Consider the following 14,138-nt stretch of genomic DNA (forward strand, 5'->3'; position numbering starts at 1 on the left):
GCAGTAGCTGAGATTTTTTTTCTCTTTCGCCTATCAGCTAGTGTTGCACAATGCACCATAGGTCGATGTTTCAGTGGGCTGCCTACTCACTACTCCTTCTGCTCAGTGTGCACCTCCTCATTTTGGCTTTCTGCCCAGTCTATTTCCAGCATCCCCATCTCAGATTTGTCTTTTCTTTATAGTCTTTCAGTGGAAAATATCAGGAATGTCACACAGAAGCAATAAGATTGTGAGATCATGTTGTTCACATAGTCCCACTGTGCAAAACAGTAGGTGGCTCCATAAAAATAAAAAACAGGCACATTGACCTTGGTCAAAAAGGATAACTTGGATCATGTGCTGTTCAACTGCATCCCAAAAAGCAAGAGGATACGATTTTCTGTCTTCCCTGGAGATAAATCCCTGTTCTCTATTGATTTGAGTGTAGACTGATTGCACCTAACTACAAGACTAGGTCATCTGAAGACCTAGAACCCTTTCACCTTTTAGTACAAAGACTTTGACAGCAGAAGTGAAATGTGTAAGGGATGATTACTAAGCTCATAATTTCTAAAGCATAATACTATGTAACATATCACTTCTACAGAAAACTAACCTAAGTGAAATAATCAATTATCCCAATGTCTCCTCTCTGCAGATGGCAGGTTACACCATATGCCCCGTTCTGTTGGAGCAGATGTCACCGGCTCAATGGCTCCTTTGACCGGAGAACGCAAGTCCTCTGCCCCCGTCCATTCCAGCCAGCCAGTGCTCTTCACATTTGATGTGCCTGTGCGCCACACACACCATAACTCCATGTCCAACAGTGCGCCCCAGGACTACCTCCTCCTCCACCAGTGCATTAGCAGGAAGACAGAAAGTGCACGGTAAAGGTCATGACCTTCAGGCGTCCTGTGTCAGTTTCCTGTTTTCCGTTAATGCAGGTCAACGTACAGGTTTACAGCGTTTCCTTAGCTTAGAAGCCTCTGAGGGTTAGAAGTAACGTTTTAGGGTTGAGAATTGTGATGTCACCGTGTGTGTGTGTGTGTGTGTGTGTGTGTGTGTGTGTGTGTGTGTGTGTGTGTGTGTGTGTGTGCCGCATGTGCTGTGGAAGCGCATATGATGAAGCATTGTGGAAAGTATAAACAAAGAAGGTTTTCATTATTCACTGAAATTAGATCCAATTTGAAAATGTAAGGTAAGGTATAATGGATTGCATTTTGTAACATGGTATGAACATTTGGTTTGCTGTGCTGATAATTATTAGAATAAACAATCAGATGTTGGATCTTTTTGTTTATTCGGTGTAGCAAATACTATAAAAATGAAAGTATTTTGTCAGATTAATGCAAAAAGGCTCTAAACAAGATCCAGCCATGACCCAACTTGTGTTTAATTATCTTAATCAGTCATTTGAAAAATGACAAACATTGAATGCAATGAGTTGCAAATTTCTTTAATCAAGTGTTTCATTGAAAGTACTACAAAGACAAATTGCCAAATGTTGAAAGTGATACATTTGAATTTCTTTTTGATCTTTGCCGAATTTTAATTTCATTGCATGCACCACATCTAAAAAAAATTGGTACATGGATATATTTGCCAGAGTACTGCATCATCTTTTCTTTTAACTGTCTGTAAACACTGAAGAGAACAATTGCTGCAGTTTTTGAAAGCAGAAAATGTTCAGACTCTAGGCTGATAGAGGATTCAGCTGCTCAACAGATTTCAGCTTTCTTTGTTGCATTTTTTTCATTTCATGATGTGCCAAATGTTTCAGTGGGTTTGCAGGTCTGGACTGCAGGCAGGCCATTTTTTGCAACCAGAGCCTGCTGTTGGTTGTATTGTCGTATCGATTTATTTTTTCTTTTCATGGTTTAACATATACTTGCAAATGTAGTGATAAAATGCATTCACTTAAAATCCTCTTGCAAAGTGCTATTCAGGGATTTCCATTACAGATTAATGTGTGTCTAATAGACATTTGTCATAATTCTCTGAATCCTTTTTAATAATATGCATCATAGATCCTGATCTCCACATTTTTGACAACATTAAATTAAGAACCATTATTTTTAAAATGCTGAGCGATTTGCCCATAAGGCCTTTCTTATAGGAGCAGACCCTCACCATCTGCACTTGCGTAAGTCTCAGCCACTCTAGGATGTCCTGTTATTAATTAAACAAAGTAGTTGTTCCACTAGGAGTATTTTTTTCCACGTTATGCATTTACAGTCTCTTGTTGCTCTATTTCAACCTTTTTTGAAACATGTTGCTTGCCTTAAATTAAATTCAGTACATGTGTATCTAAAAAATACCACAGCGTGCTAGACTTTATATGACTTTGTAACATGTGATAATGCCCTAGCTTTGTAGTTGTAAAGCAAAATGTGAACAAATGCAGAGGTGTGAATACATGTGGGGTAACTAGAAGTAGGTACATAAATGCTTGTGTCAGCTATATGCTGAGCAGGAGAATAAAAGGGACCAGGCATTTATATTAAATGTGCTCCTGTGTTTTGCATCAGCATGCACCTTGCTTTCTACCGCCTTCGTGCCTGTTTTTTAAGAATCAAAAGTCAGCTTTAATAATGATGCCATTCGGCAGATAGCCGGCACAGTAGATGATCAATGAGGTTGAGGCAGCAATTCATCACTCCTATAGGTTTAAACTCACCCAGGGAAGAACTGCCCTCTCAGCCACACGATTTGCACATAAATCTGCTGCATTAGACCTCTGCAAAACCCAGGAAATCAAACCTCACAATCCATCTCATCAGCTTTATGCAGATATTTATGTTGCTAGCTTCTGTTTCACAATTGTGCTAATTAAGACAGGCATCTGGTGGCAGGGTATGATTCATGTCAGAATGAAACTCCGTGGGTCTGACTAGAATTAATCTGCGTAAAAAGCCCACAAATCAGCCACAATGATGGAATACAGAGCAATGAGCAAAATTATTGATTGATGATGAAAATCCACAGGAGACAGAAGAAGAAGAATTGATGGAACAAAGTGTGTTATTTGACATGAAAAAGAAATTAGATTAGAGAGAGCAAAATGTTATGTCAATATTAATGGTGTGGCATTAATGCATTATCTCTTATTACAATAAAGAGTTCATGTAACCATTAGAAGCCTGCAATTTAAATTGCATATTTGCACACAGCCTCCTCAGCTTACATAGAGAAACAACTAACTGAGGATAACTTTCAGTTGCATTGCTCCACTAACTAGACCAAAATTTCTAAGGAGCAGCGTTGCTTTGGTTTTCTCTCAAGGTCAAGCCCTTCAAAGGAGCCAGACTAAATGAGGCATGTCCCTAGGGTGCCTGACCGAGACTGAGAAACTCTGGGAAAGTCATAGAGTTCCCCCTCCCCCTCCCTTGACAGGGAAACCCTCTTTTGTCAATGCTGAAAACATAAAAATAAAGAAGCTTTTCAAAGAATGATTAAAAATACCGAATTCAAAAAAGCCAGTCCCCCAGGCATTAGAGGCAAAAACGTTGCCTGTGGCATTGGATACAATACTTGTATTGTTCATTGAGCCATCTAAAAAATAACTAAATCACTAAATAAGGTATTTTAGCTCCATAGGTATCATTAACTGGATATCAAGTATATTGTTCTTTAATTGTGTGCTTAATGCTTATCAAGGTAAAGTTCCCTCTGTAGTGCCATGGTACCATCTAGTGGCTATTTTGGTGATTACGCTAAAGTGACAGTAAACACTGTAATAGAAGAGATGATGGTTCATTTTTGTTTAGATAGGCTGGCGCAGTACTTAATTCACGGCATGAGAAAAATAAAGGTAGATAAAAGAAAAGCAGCAAGAAGGTTTCCAGAATAAAAGTTTGTGTGTTTGTGTGTATCCTCTCTGTGCTGCAGAAGTGCCAGTTTCTCCCAGTCCACACGAAGCAAGAGTGCGCAGCTGCATGGCTTTTACAGCCTTCCCAAGCCAGGAAAACACCAGTTGCCAGTGCACGATGACTCGACCCAGGAGGCCTGCTACGTTCTTCCAAGGGGTTACAGCTCGGAGGCGCCAGCTCACAGTGGTCTAGGTGATCCTGAGCTTGAGAATGAGGAGGTCTACACTTTCAAAACGCCTTGCAATGCCCTTGCCACAATGCACAGCAATGAACGCTTGCCTGATAACTATGATCTGCCTACACCACCTGGCTCCTTCTATCAGATCCCCAGGACATTTGATAAAAATCACAACGCCTTGACACCCTCTAGCTCTGAATCCTCATATAATCCTCCTCCCAGACCCCCTAAACCCAGTCAAGGGTCTGAGGGTCAGTGGGGGAGTCCTCAGTCAGTAGGGAGCCAGAATGAAGAGGTAATGTCTGCAGTGTCAGTCATCCCACGCAGAAATACTCTCCCTGCTGTCGAGAACATCAGACTGCACAGAGGTACGCAGGAAATAATTATTGCTATGACTGCTTTGCTAATACGTTTTCACTTCTTCTCTGTTTTTGACAAATAGCAAACACTTTTTGCATCACTCACCTGCTTCTCTTTCACTGACTCTTTCTATATTCTTCTGCTTTTCACTTTGGTGATTTAAAGTTAGCAACTAAGCAGAAACAAGCGTCCCAGTCTGGCAAACTCTGTCCTGTTGAGATGCTAATGAAATTCAAGCCATACAGCCTGCTCCAGAATTTTTCATTCCAGGCTTTTTTCTGCCATGTGAAAAAAGCTTCTGTAAACACAATGCATGGTTTCTTAGCTTGCTGTGGTTATTACTTTGCAAAGTCCATCCTTAGCCATCATATAGGTAGAAACAAGAGCTAATGTGGGACCACTTTTTTTAAATGTTAAAAAGGTCCTTCCTACATATAAATTGATCTCTATAGCAGGGATTGTCATACAGTATTTAAGTCATGTAGGCATGGAATGTTACTTTTACACTTGGGCAGCATTTTCCCTTTCAAAATTTCTGACAGTGGTAAATATTGATCATTTCCTTCACCCTTCTCCACAGGATCCTCCTTTGAAACTAACAATCAACATCGTTTCATCCATTTCAACCACTCAGGCCAGTCTATGGAGTCAGTCAATGATGGATTCAGCTCTTACCTGGTGAGTAACTCTCCCTTGAACTGCACTGTCTCCTCAGATAGATCCTGTCAGCAGTCAATCATAAACTGCAGAGATAGAAAAGGAAATACTTCTATATTTATTCCAACTGAGTGCTACAGTTTTCCTGCAAGTCCAGGGAGATTGTGAGAGTCATTTGCCCCATGTCTCTTTTGATGGCAGAGACAGACACCACTTACTCGCTCAGACAGCGGCAATTCAGATGACAACTACGTGCCCATGAATCCTGGCTCCTCACCACTCAGCGCTTGCCAGGCTGACAGTCCTAAGAATATCTACATTCCTATGAGCCCAGGGCCACATCACTTTGATTTCCCAGGATTCTCTGCAACTTTACCTGCCCGTAAGGCGAGCAGTGCCTCCTTGTGCCACAGGCCCAGTCGTCTCAGTGATGTTACACCACCGCCTATCTATCGCGACCTCAAACCTGACAGAAAATGTGAGATTTTGACACTTAGCTTCTCACTTCTCACTAAGAGCATGCTTCAAATCAGCTCTAAACTCTGGTGTAAATTGTTGAAGACCATGATATTTGTTAATAACATCTGTTCTTGTTTTTCTGCAGCAAAGCCAACACCTCTTGATTTGAAGAACAACGGGATCATTGATGAGCTGCCATTTAAGAGTCCAGTCACTATGTCCTGGACACGACCCATGTGAGTCTTATATCAGTGCATTCCACACACACACAGTCAAGAATCATTACATAGCAGGCAGTACAGATGTTACAGATTTTTTCCCCCCCTTATGTTTCTTTAGGCCTGCTATGAACTGCACATCCTCCCAGCACTGTAGACCCATCTCTACACAAAGCATCACCAGCACCGACTCTGCAGACAGTGAAGAGAATTATGTGGCTATGGTAGGTCCAGGGAGCTGGACGGGGAGACTGGGGAGAGTACATTGTGTTCTTTGTTTTAACGATCCACTTATTTGTATGCACTGCTAACTCACTGCATACTGTGTGAGTGAAACCTCCCTCCTATTACATTAGCAGAACCCAGCGTCTACCTCCCCAGCCGTGAGTGGCACCAGCAGCCCAGCCCCTAGGAAGTGTGGCAACGTGGACTACCTAGCACTGGAATTCCAGCCTGGGACACCCAACCCACACAGAAAAGTAAGCAGAGGATTTTATAGACTAAATTAACTTTTCTCATTTCATATGCAATTAAACTTTATTTATTGTTCCACAGCCCTCTACGTCCTCTGTGACATCGGACGAGAAGGTGGATTATGTCCAAGTCGACAAGGAAAAGACTCAAGCTCTGCAAAACACAATGCAGGAATGGACTGATGTGCGACAGTCTACTGAACCTGCCAAGGGGGTCAAGTCCTGACACTGACCTATACATCAAAAACAAGCCTTAAAGTGTCCCTATTATGCAGGTTTATCATTTTATTCAGGGAGTCAATTAAAATAGATTAAACTCTAGTACAACGAGCGATTTTCTTATTCTTATTGCGGTGACACTTCTTTTCACCCTCTAACAGGTTCCATTACAGCATTTCCCCAAAAAGTTGACAATAGCGTTGCAAAAGGGAGACATCCTTGATCACAGATGTATAATCGTAGTCCTCCAAGATAGTGTTACCAGGTTTTCCTGCTGAATTGAGAACCTTAAAGAGTTTAATTATTTTGCCCACTGGTTTGCTACATATCTTTGCATGAAATAATTGAATTAACAATAAATTTAAAAAATGTTATTTTATATTAAATCATTTATTTATGCAGAAATCCTAGGAAACTGCCACTCATATATATATATACACACCCAAAACATACTGTAACGCTCTCCAGCACCCACTGTCCACCTCTGAATACCATGTCTGGATATTGGGCTGGGTTTTTTTGGTTTTGGGTGTTTGGTGTTTTTGGCTAGCCTTTAACCCAGTTGTAGCATTTTATTCAAAGGGCTGCAGATTGCAAGCATAAAGCATTAGACATGTTAGAAAGACACCACACATTCACATAATTCTGCTGCAGCTGCTCCTTTTATAGGAGGGAAGCTAACAGATGGTGAAGTTAGCCACATTAGCATAATCCTAACACTAAAGATTTAAGGATATTCCTATTGTTGTGGGGACATTGCTATGGAAAACTAAAAGTACTTTACTTGGTCACTTCCTCAGATCCAGGGAGTGCCCGAAGACTCGACAGCAGAGCATTAGGTGTGTGTTCCTCACAGCAAAGGAATTATAGAGTTCGTAGAAGTGACTTTAATTGAAAATAAAGCAACTGACTACATCTAAATTGAATTAAGGCTGCTCCTCATTCTTTGTTAGTGAGCATGTCAAACCAACCGACTGCATAAACTTCATGACATTGTGTCACAGTGACATAACTAAGTAGCAATACAGAAAAAAGCCTGGAGTGTAAAGAATGTATTTGAGACATTACAGCAGCAGAGATTTTGCTTTCATTTGGCCACACGTGAAAGTTTGGCCTTTGAAAGTTTCCAGACCTCTTACATGAACAAAAGGCTGCGTAACAGATTAGAGAGTTGAGGAAAAACTTAAAGCATAATAGGGGCACTTTAGGTCAGCCATCTCCAGTGTCAAGTTTCTGCCACCATTACCATGGATACTGGATGAGCTTGCTTAAAACTAAAATATTTGGGCCTAAAGCCATAACTAATTTATGCCTGTTCTTTGTGATGATTATTACTAGAGTGTACTGCAAGCATGCAGAATATCAGGCCATACAGGTGAAGTTCCCTGCCAAAGCTCCTCACACAGACTGTTAGAACAGTGAATAGATAATTAATAATATCATCCTTACTGTCAAACTGTTATTTATAAATGCACTGTTTGATCACTGTTCCATTCAACCCTCTGCAGAAGTTAATTTTGTTTGCATCTAGTTGGCAGTTTATTTTGTCTTTGCCATTTAAGAGCAACAGAGGCTAACTGGTCAATAACCATATTAATATACTGTAAGAGTATGCTTGCTGGTCTCAGGAATGCCAAGATGCACTTCAATTTTGGCATGCAGGCTGACTTTCTCTTTTCACTTTAATCTATCATTTGTGCTGAGTCTTGCAGAAGCAGTGAAGAGATTATTTTCACTGCGGGCAATCATTTCAGCTTAGCAGTGCATGTCTGGTAAGAGGAGAGGAAAAAAATATAGCCATACAAATATGCAAAGGCTTGTGTCAGAACCCCTAATGATAACCATACATGACTGTTGCCTGGGTTTCTATTAAATATGAGCCCAAACTATATTTAAAAGCTGTCAGGCATGATGGCAGGCCAATTATTTCAATGCAGGAACAAAGTTGGTTACATCCAAATCTACGACATGAAGAAGATGGGAAAGGCAAGATGACAAAACCTCGTTACGTTTGATTTCAGTGGTCATTTCACTTGAGTTAAGATTCAAATGGATTTGCAATGTAAACGTGCACTGAAAAAAAAAAAAAAACCAAAATTATTGTGTTGTGCTGATTAAAAAATAGAAATAAGACAAGAGGTGTAGTTTGCACGTACTCTGTCTCTCTAGAGACCATTAACAAAAGTCTAGTAGATAAAGAGTAGCATATTTCTGTTTTCCAGAACTCTCCATTCACTGATTTCTCTCTTTGGGCTTTGAAATGCCACACACTACAGCTTTGTCCCTGAGGAGTACTTTTGTTCCTGTATGTAAATTATTAATAGATATACATATTGCAGTGCATCTTTTTGACTGTTAGAAATTTGATACACTTGTACAAGGCATAAAGAGCACTACAATAATGTAACATAGTGCTTTAAATGCAAAGGAAATCTACCACAGTGGATATTTGCCAGTGATCGTAGTCACTATAAAACAGTCGTGAAATATTGTTTACTAAATTTCTTTTGTTGATCAATTTGCCTTATATTTTCATTTCGGTTTAGACCGTACATTTTGCCTTGAAGAAATTTTCACAATATTCTTAGAATAAACAGGAAGAATCATATTATAGTAAGGACAACTGAATGATCAGTTTCTAGTTCAACTCAAGTTCAGTATTTCATTGTGGGCTGGAACCACAGAATCCATTTTTGACCTTAATAAGAATAGCGTGGCCATGGAGTGCTAGATGGTATGGATTATTTCATTAAGATTTACTTCTTAATGTTTTTCTACCATTTTTACAGCTTTTTTATATTCTTTTTAATCATTATTTTTTACTGATACATGTAAGCAAGTGTTATGCATTATGACAGGAACAGGCTAAAGTAAACTACGTTTGTTTAGTGTATTATTCTTTTTTTAAATTACCAAATTTCATTTTTGTATGATCTAATCATAAAAAGGCAAAGGCTGCCAGTGTAAGTTGGACTGGCAAATCCCAGGTGAATTGTGATTCACAAAGAGCAAGAGAGGAAAGGAAAGAGTGAAGAAAAGCCTGTCTCCCTGTCTGTTTGTTTGGGTTTTTTTTTTAATGAAATGGATGTGTAATTTATTATCTAGAGAGATCATGTGTAAGCAGAAGAGTTGTGTATGTGTTGTGGTAGATTGTAAGCTGTAGTATGTTAAATGACAGCCTGACTGGGTTGAAAACACTGTTCAGATCTACTGTCAGGCTGTCACTGAGTTGACGTACTGTACTTGTAAAGATTTTTTTAACCACTATTATTACTACTACTGTAAGGCAGATTGCTTGTGTTAATTTATTAATTTATTGTATGTGTGTGTGTGGTTTTTTTTAGTTGATAATAGTAAAAAAAGAAAGAAGGAAAGAAAGAAAACAACAACAACCATCAAACAAGGAATCTTCTCTCTACTAACACTGATGTATACAAACTGTCTTGATTTTGAAGCAATATGAGAAAAACAATGACAGTGGTATTGTGGTACAGTTAAATTGGAATACACAAAAATACAATACTTTGTTATTCCTGTATAATGGTAGGCTTACAATGTGGACGTAGAATAAAGCAAGAAGTGAAAGTTTGGTGTTAAAGTTCTTTAAATGTAAACCTCATCTTTCAACCACACTTTCTCCTTTAGTTGTAAACTGAACACAGTGGTGGAGCTCTTACTGTCCACACACAGTAAACTGTGGCTGCTCCCTTTAGGAGGTCACCACAGCAGATCATCTGTCTCCATCTCAGCTTATCTCTGCTATCACACCAACCGCCTGCATGTCCACTTTCACTGCTTCCCTAAACCACCTCTGTCCTCTTCCTTGTTTCCTCCCCCCTGGCAGCTCCATCTTCAATGTCCTTTGTCCAATATGTCCACTATCCTTTCACTGTAAAAGTCCAGTCCAGCTTGGTCACTCCCAATGAAATTAGCATCTTCAACTCTCACACCTCCAGCTTTACCTCCTTTTGTGTGTGCCACTATCTCCAAACCATAGATCACAGCAGAACTCACTAGCATCTTGAATTGCTAGTAATACCAAAATAAAATACCTTAGAACATCTTCCAAAACAGAATATACAGACGTTAAATGTATGCTGCCCTCTGTTGTTAAAGAAAGCAGCTGCAGTCAAGTACTAATAAAACATTAGATGACAAGCTCCTTTGGGTTATGCCCAAAGATGCATTTAGAACCAAATTGGAAAATGCAGATTATCGTACTGAAATACAGATATTTTTTTAAAGGGTTTCTACAGGATTCCTCGTCTTTAATAAGCCTGCTACTTCTTAAATAATGACTGTTATTATGCTTCAGGATCATTTTCCAGTAATGACCACTGGGTGGCCATGCCATTTCCCATAAAGAGAATAAAAATGATTAATAAGCAAAACATTTCTTAGTCAGCCAAGACCCTGATGAAGATTAGTTAACTGAATGACTGAGGGAGGCATCTATACATATAGGTAATGAAATATCCATCATAAAGAAGGGCCTAAAAGGGAGGGGAGAGTGTGGGTTGGCAGATTCGTGAGAGCGTTTTAGGTTTTAATCATATGCGTATGGGTTAACAAGTTGGTGGCCGCTAGTCTTACAGTCTGCCGCTATCAAAGCAGCCCCAAAGACAAATAGTTAATTTATTATACTAATTACACTTGGAAAAGGCTTCAGTGTTGAACGGAATTGATTTCTTCTTGAACTCTGTGTGGACTTCGCACGATCTCCCCATATTTGTGTGGTTTTCCTCTGGGTGCTCAAGCAGCTTCCTTCTGCTTTACAGAAACATGCATCCTGTGTGAGCGAGTTTCTGCGTGATTCTGTGGCTGTATCTTAATCTCCTATATCTCGTTCCCCTGAACCAGATACGATTAACTTCAAACAACAGCCGGTTAATGAATGAAAGGGCAATAAATTGCTTTGAGAAGGTGTAAAATCAAAACAAATATAGTCGAATGCACTTTTGTGATTGTTATATTTGAAAGCTACTGAGTACATTTACCCAACTTTTAAGATTTACAGAAAGCTGAAAGTTACCAAAGATTTGAGGCATAGCGGGCTAGACACATAAGACAACAGTATAGGAACATGTCAGCAGCCAATCAGCTCATTTGAGCGGTTCTGTAGGCTCGCTTGGTTAGTTACTCTGCGTGTTAACTCAAAAAAAGATCAAAGAATACTTCTGGATTTAACTATTCTTTTCGTGCTTTAGTTAATTATCTAAATATGTTTTTCATTTGTGTCTTTAAATACAGGATGAGTAAATGTTCGATAACATGTGTTAGTTGATTAGCTTGACCAGGTGGCAGACAGAACAGCGGTGCCAGGTTGACCCTTCACTGCTCCTTCGGTTAGACAACAGTGTTCAAATTTTTAAAATACATTATAAGATTCCCTCCGTGTCACCGTTCACGCCTTGCAAGACAAGTTCAGGCTTTTCTCCACTAGAGTGTGCCACTGGACCCCCCTTTTTTTAACCATACCAGTTCATGTCAAAAGCAGAATGTTCGTACAATAAGGGTCTGTGTAAGTAGCTCCGCTATTGCCTTCGTGTACCACACGGACAAACGATTGTCAATGGACTATTTGAGACGGATTTCAGTCGGCTTCTGCGACGACTGCCTGCGTTTAGGGGGTCTGGGTTTTTTGGGTTTTTTTTTTTACTTGTTTGCAACCAGATTCCTATCCGGATTGAAAGGAAAGCAACAAAGAAAAGGACTCATTTCGAAACAAACAAAAAAATGCCGTGAGTCTTGAAGTTTAGTGGATTTCGTGTGTTTGTTGGTTCTTCTATTTTTGCAGCCGGTCGCTCTCACTCAATTTATAGTCGATAGTGTACTCTTGGACTTGGCGTTAACGAGAGTGGTACAATATTTAGATAAAGTAGGCTGAAAATGTAGCTACTCGGAATGTACCACCAGTGAAACCGAAGTTGTGCGTGCCGTGGGTTTGAATTATCTAAGGGATTCATATTGAATATAACCTATTTATCTGTGAGCAGAGCTCCAGTCGTTAAGCAAGAGCGGATTCATTCCAGCTGCGGAGCCTTTCATGTTTGTAAATCATTTCACGTTTAATTATAAGCTGACAGAGCCTATCCCCCGAGGAAAAACTACTACAATTCTGTAACTTTGAGACTTTTAATGCATGTTTTTAATCCACGTGGAGCATAGCATGATTTTACATGGAGCGTATCTTAATCTTTAATCTTTTATATCATATAATATCATAGTCCCAGTTTGACAAGATAATTGGCTCACATTTCAACACATATCATAGGCCATAGTGACTCCTCTCCAGAGACTACAGCCAAGTATTTTTCTTTTTCACATGGGATCATTGGAAGTCTTCAGTACGTTTTCTTGTTTTCTTCCATGCCCGTTCTGTGGTCCACTGTAAGCACAGTGGACCTCAGTCTATAAACTTATCAGGGACCTGCGGGCATGGGAGAAGCGACCCCCGCTCAGTCTGCTGCAGGGACATACGTACCCATGTTGGGTGTTGGTTTAGGAGCTATGCCCGGTGGGGTCAGCAACGGGCCGGTGGTGGCCAGCTCAAGGGGCTCCACAGTGCCACAGCTGCACAACGCCATAGTTGAGCGTTTACGCGCCCGGTTAGAGACGTGCAGGAGGCACCATTCTACCTGCGCGGACCGCTATCAGCGAGGTCAGGCCGAGAGCACAGACCGGGAGCACGAGAGTACGCTTCAGCTGCTTAGCATAGTCCACCAAGGTCCTGGGAACCGTAAAGCAAAAGGTAGCCGGGGATCGAACCAGCAACCCCCAGACTACAGCAGGGCTAACGGAGAGCAAAAGGGGTCAGATGGCGAGCAGAAGATCCCCACACGCATAGCGGTGAGTTGCTGTTAATGTTGTCTGTCAAGGTTCTCAGTTATCCAGGTCATCGTAGTCTATGGAGCTTGGAAAGAATAGCATCTGGACTTCTTTAAGTTTCTTTGAAGACGATTCACCTCTCATCCGAGAAGCTTCATCAGTTCTAAGAGCAACTGGTGGATTGTCCCAGATTTTAAGCCCTACGGGAGTGTCCCCAAGAGGGTCATGGAGCGCCTATTGATCTTCTACCTAATCACACAAGCCAAGGTGTGAAAACGGGTGTGGGCCACAATCAGCCAATGTTTCCGGTGAACCCAATGTGAAACCTAGCCCCACCCTATCATGTGATTTACTGAGGTCAAATGGCCCAGGATGTGAGTGGGCATTAAGGCGTCTGGGAAGGGATCTCAAAACTGGATTATAGATGGCAGACGGTTGGTGTGGTAAGCCAGCGCCTACATTCAAAGATGGCCGTTCACAGTGGCTTCTTTCACTCCTCTTTCAAACCGTCTGTCTTCTCTGTCCAAAATGTGAACATTGGCATCCTCAGCATCCAGAAACACCTCTTTAAGAAAACCTAAAGAAGTCCAGACGCTTTTCTTTCCAGGCTCCTTAGACTGCCGATATTGTTGTGTTGTTTGTTTTTTAACATAAATAATTAGGACTATTACAATCAAGCTTGTGGCAGCGATGACAAAATTGATAACAATGATGAGGGTACCAGTATGTTGTAATGGGGGTGAAACGCCTAAAGTTATGGCCATTCTCAAGGACCACAACATTGAGACTGAGATTTTTTTTTTTTTTTTTATGCTATGTGAAAAATCAGCTGGGAGCTTTCCTTGGCGATAATGGATCAATAAATGTTTCTACATTGATAACGCTGCTGTCACTATCC

At 40.5% G+C, this 14,138-nt stretch overlaps 2 protein-coding genes across 3 annotated transcripts in view; both read left to right on the forward strand.

Moving 5' to 3' along the window:
• Window positions 1-9,997, forward strand: part of gab2 (GRB2-associated binding protein 2) — a 36,622-nt gene extending 26,625 nt beyond the window's left edge. The window contains exons 3-10 of one of the 2 annotated variants that reach the window (XM_014410107.4): window positions 638-866; window positions 3,868-4,394; window positions 4,967-5,064; window positions 5,245-5,521; window positions 5,648-5,738; window positions 5,842-5,944; window positions 6,077-6,199; window positions 6,276-9,997. In XM_014410107.4, coding sequence (XP_014265593.1) covers window positions 638-866; window positions 3,868-4,394; window positions 4,967-5,064; window positions 5,245-5,521; window positions 5,648-5,738; window positions 5,842-5,944; window positions 6,077-6,199; window positions 6,276-6,419 — 1,592 coding nt within the window. In that variant the 3' untranslated portion in view covers window positions 6,420-9,997. The remainder of the gene's footprint in view (window positions 1-637; window positions 867-3,867; window positions 4,395-4,966; window positions 5,065-5,244; window positions 5,522-5,647; window positions 5,739-5,841; window positions 5,945-6,076; window positions 6,200-6,275) is intronic. The other variant, XM_024805035.2, reaches the window with a different exon arrangement.
• A 1,919-nt stretch (window positions 9,998-11,916) lies between these two features.
• maml2 (mastermind like transcriptional coactivator 2) overlaps window positions 11,917-14,138 on the forward strand; it is a 33,922-nt gene continuing 31,700 nt past the window's right edge. Inside the window, exon 1 of the mRNA XM_004560517.3 lies at window positions 11,917-13,261. Within this exon, the coding sequence (XP_004560574.1) occupies window positions 12,851-13,261 (411 nt within the window). The 5' untranslated portion in view covers window positions 11,917-12,850. The remainder of the gene's footprint in view (window positions 13,262-14,138) is intronic.

Source organism: Maylandia zebra, linkage group LG14 (genome assembly GCF_041146795.1).
Source record: "Maylandia zebra isolate NMK-2024a linkage group LG14, Mzebra_GT3a, whole genome shotgun sequence".
NCBI classification, from domain to species: Eukaryota; Metazoa; Chordata; class Actinopteri; order Cichliformes; family Cichlidae; genus Maylandia; species Maylandia zebra.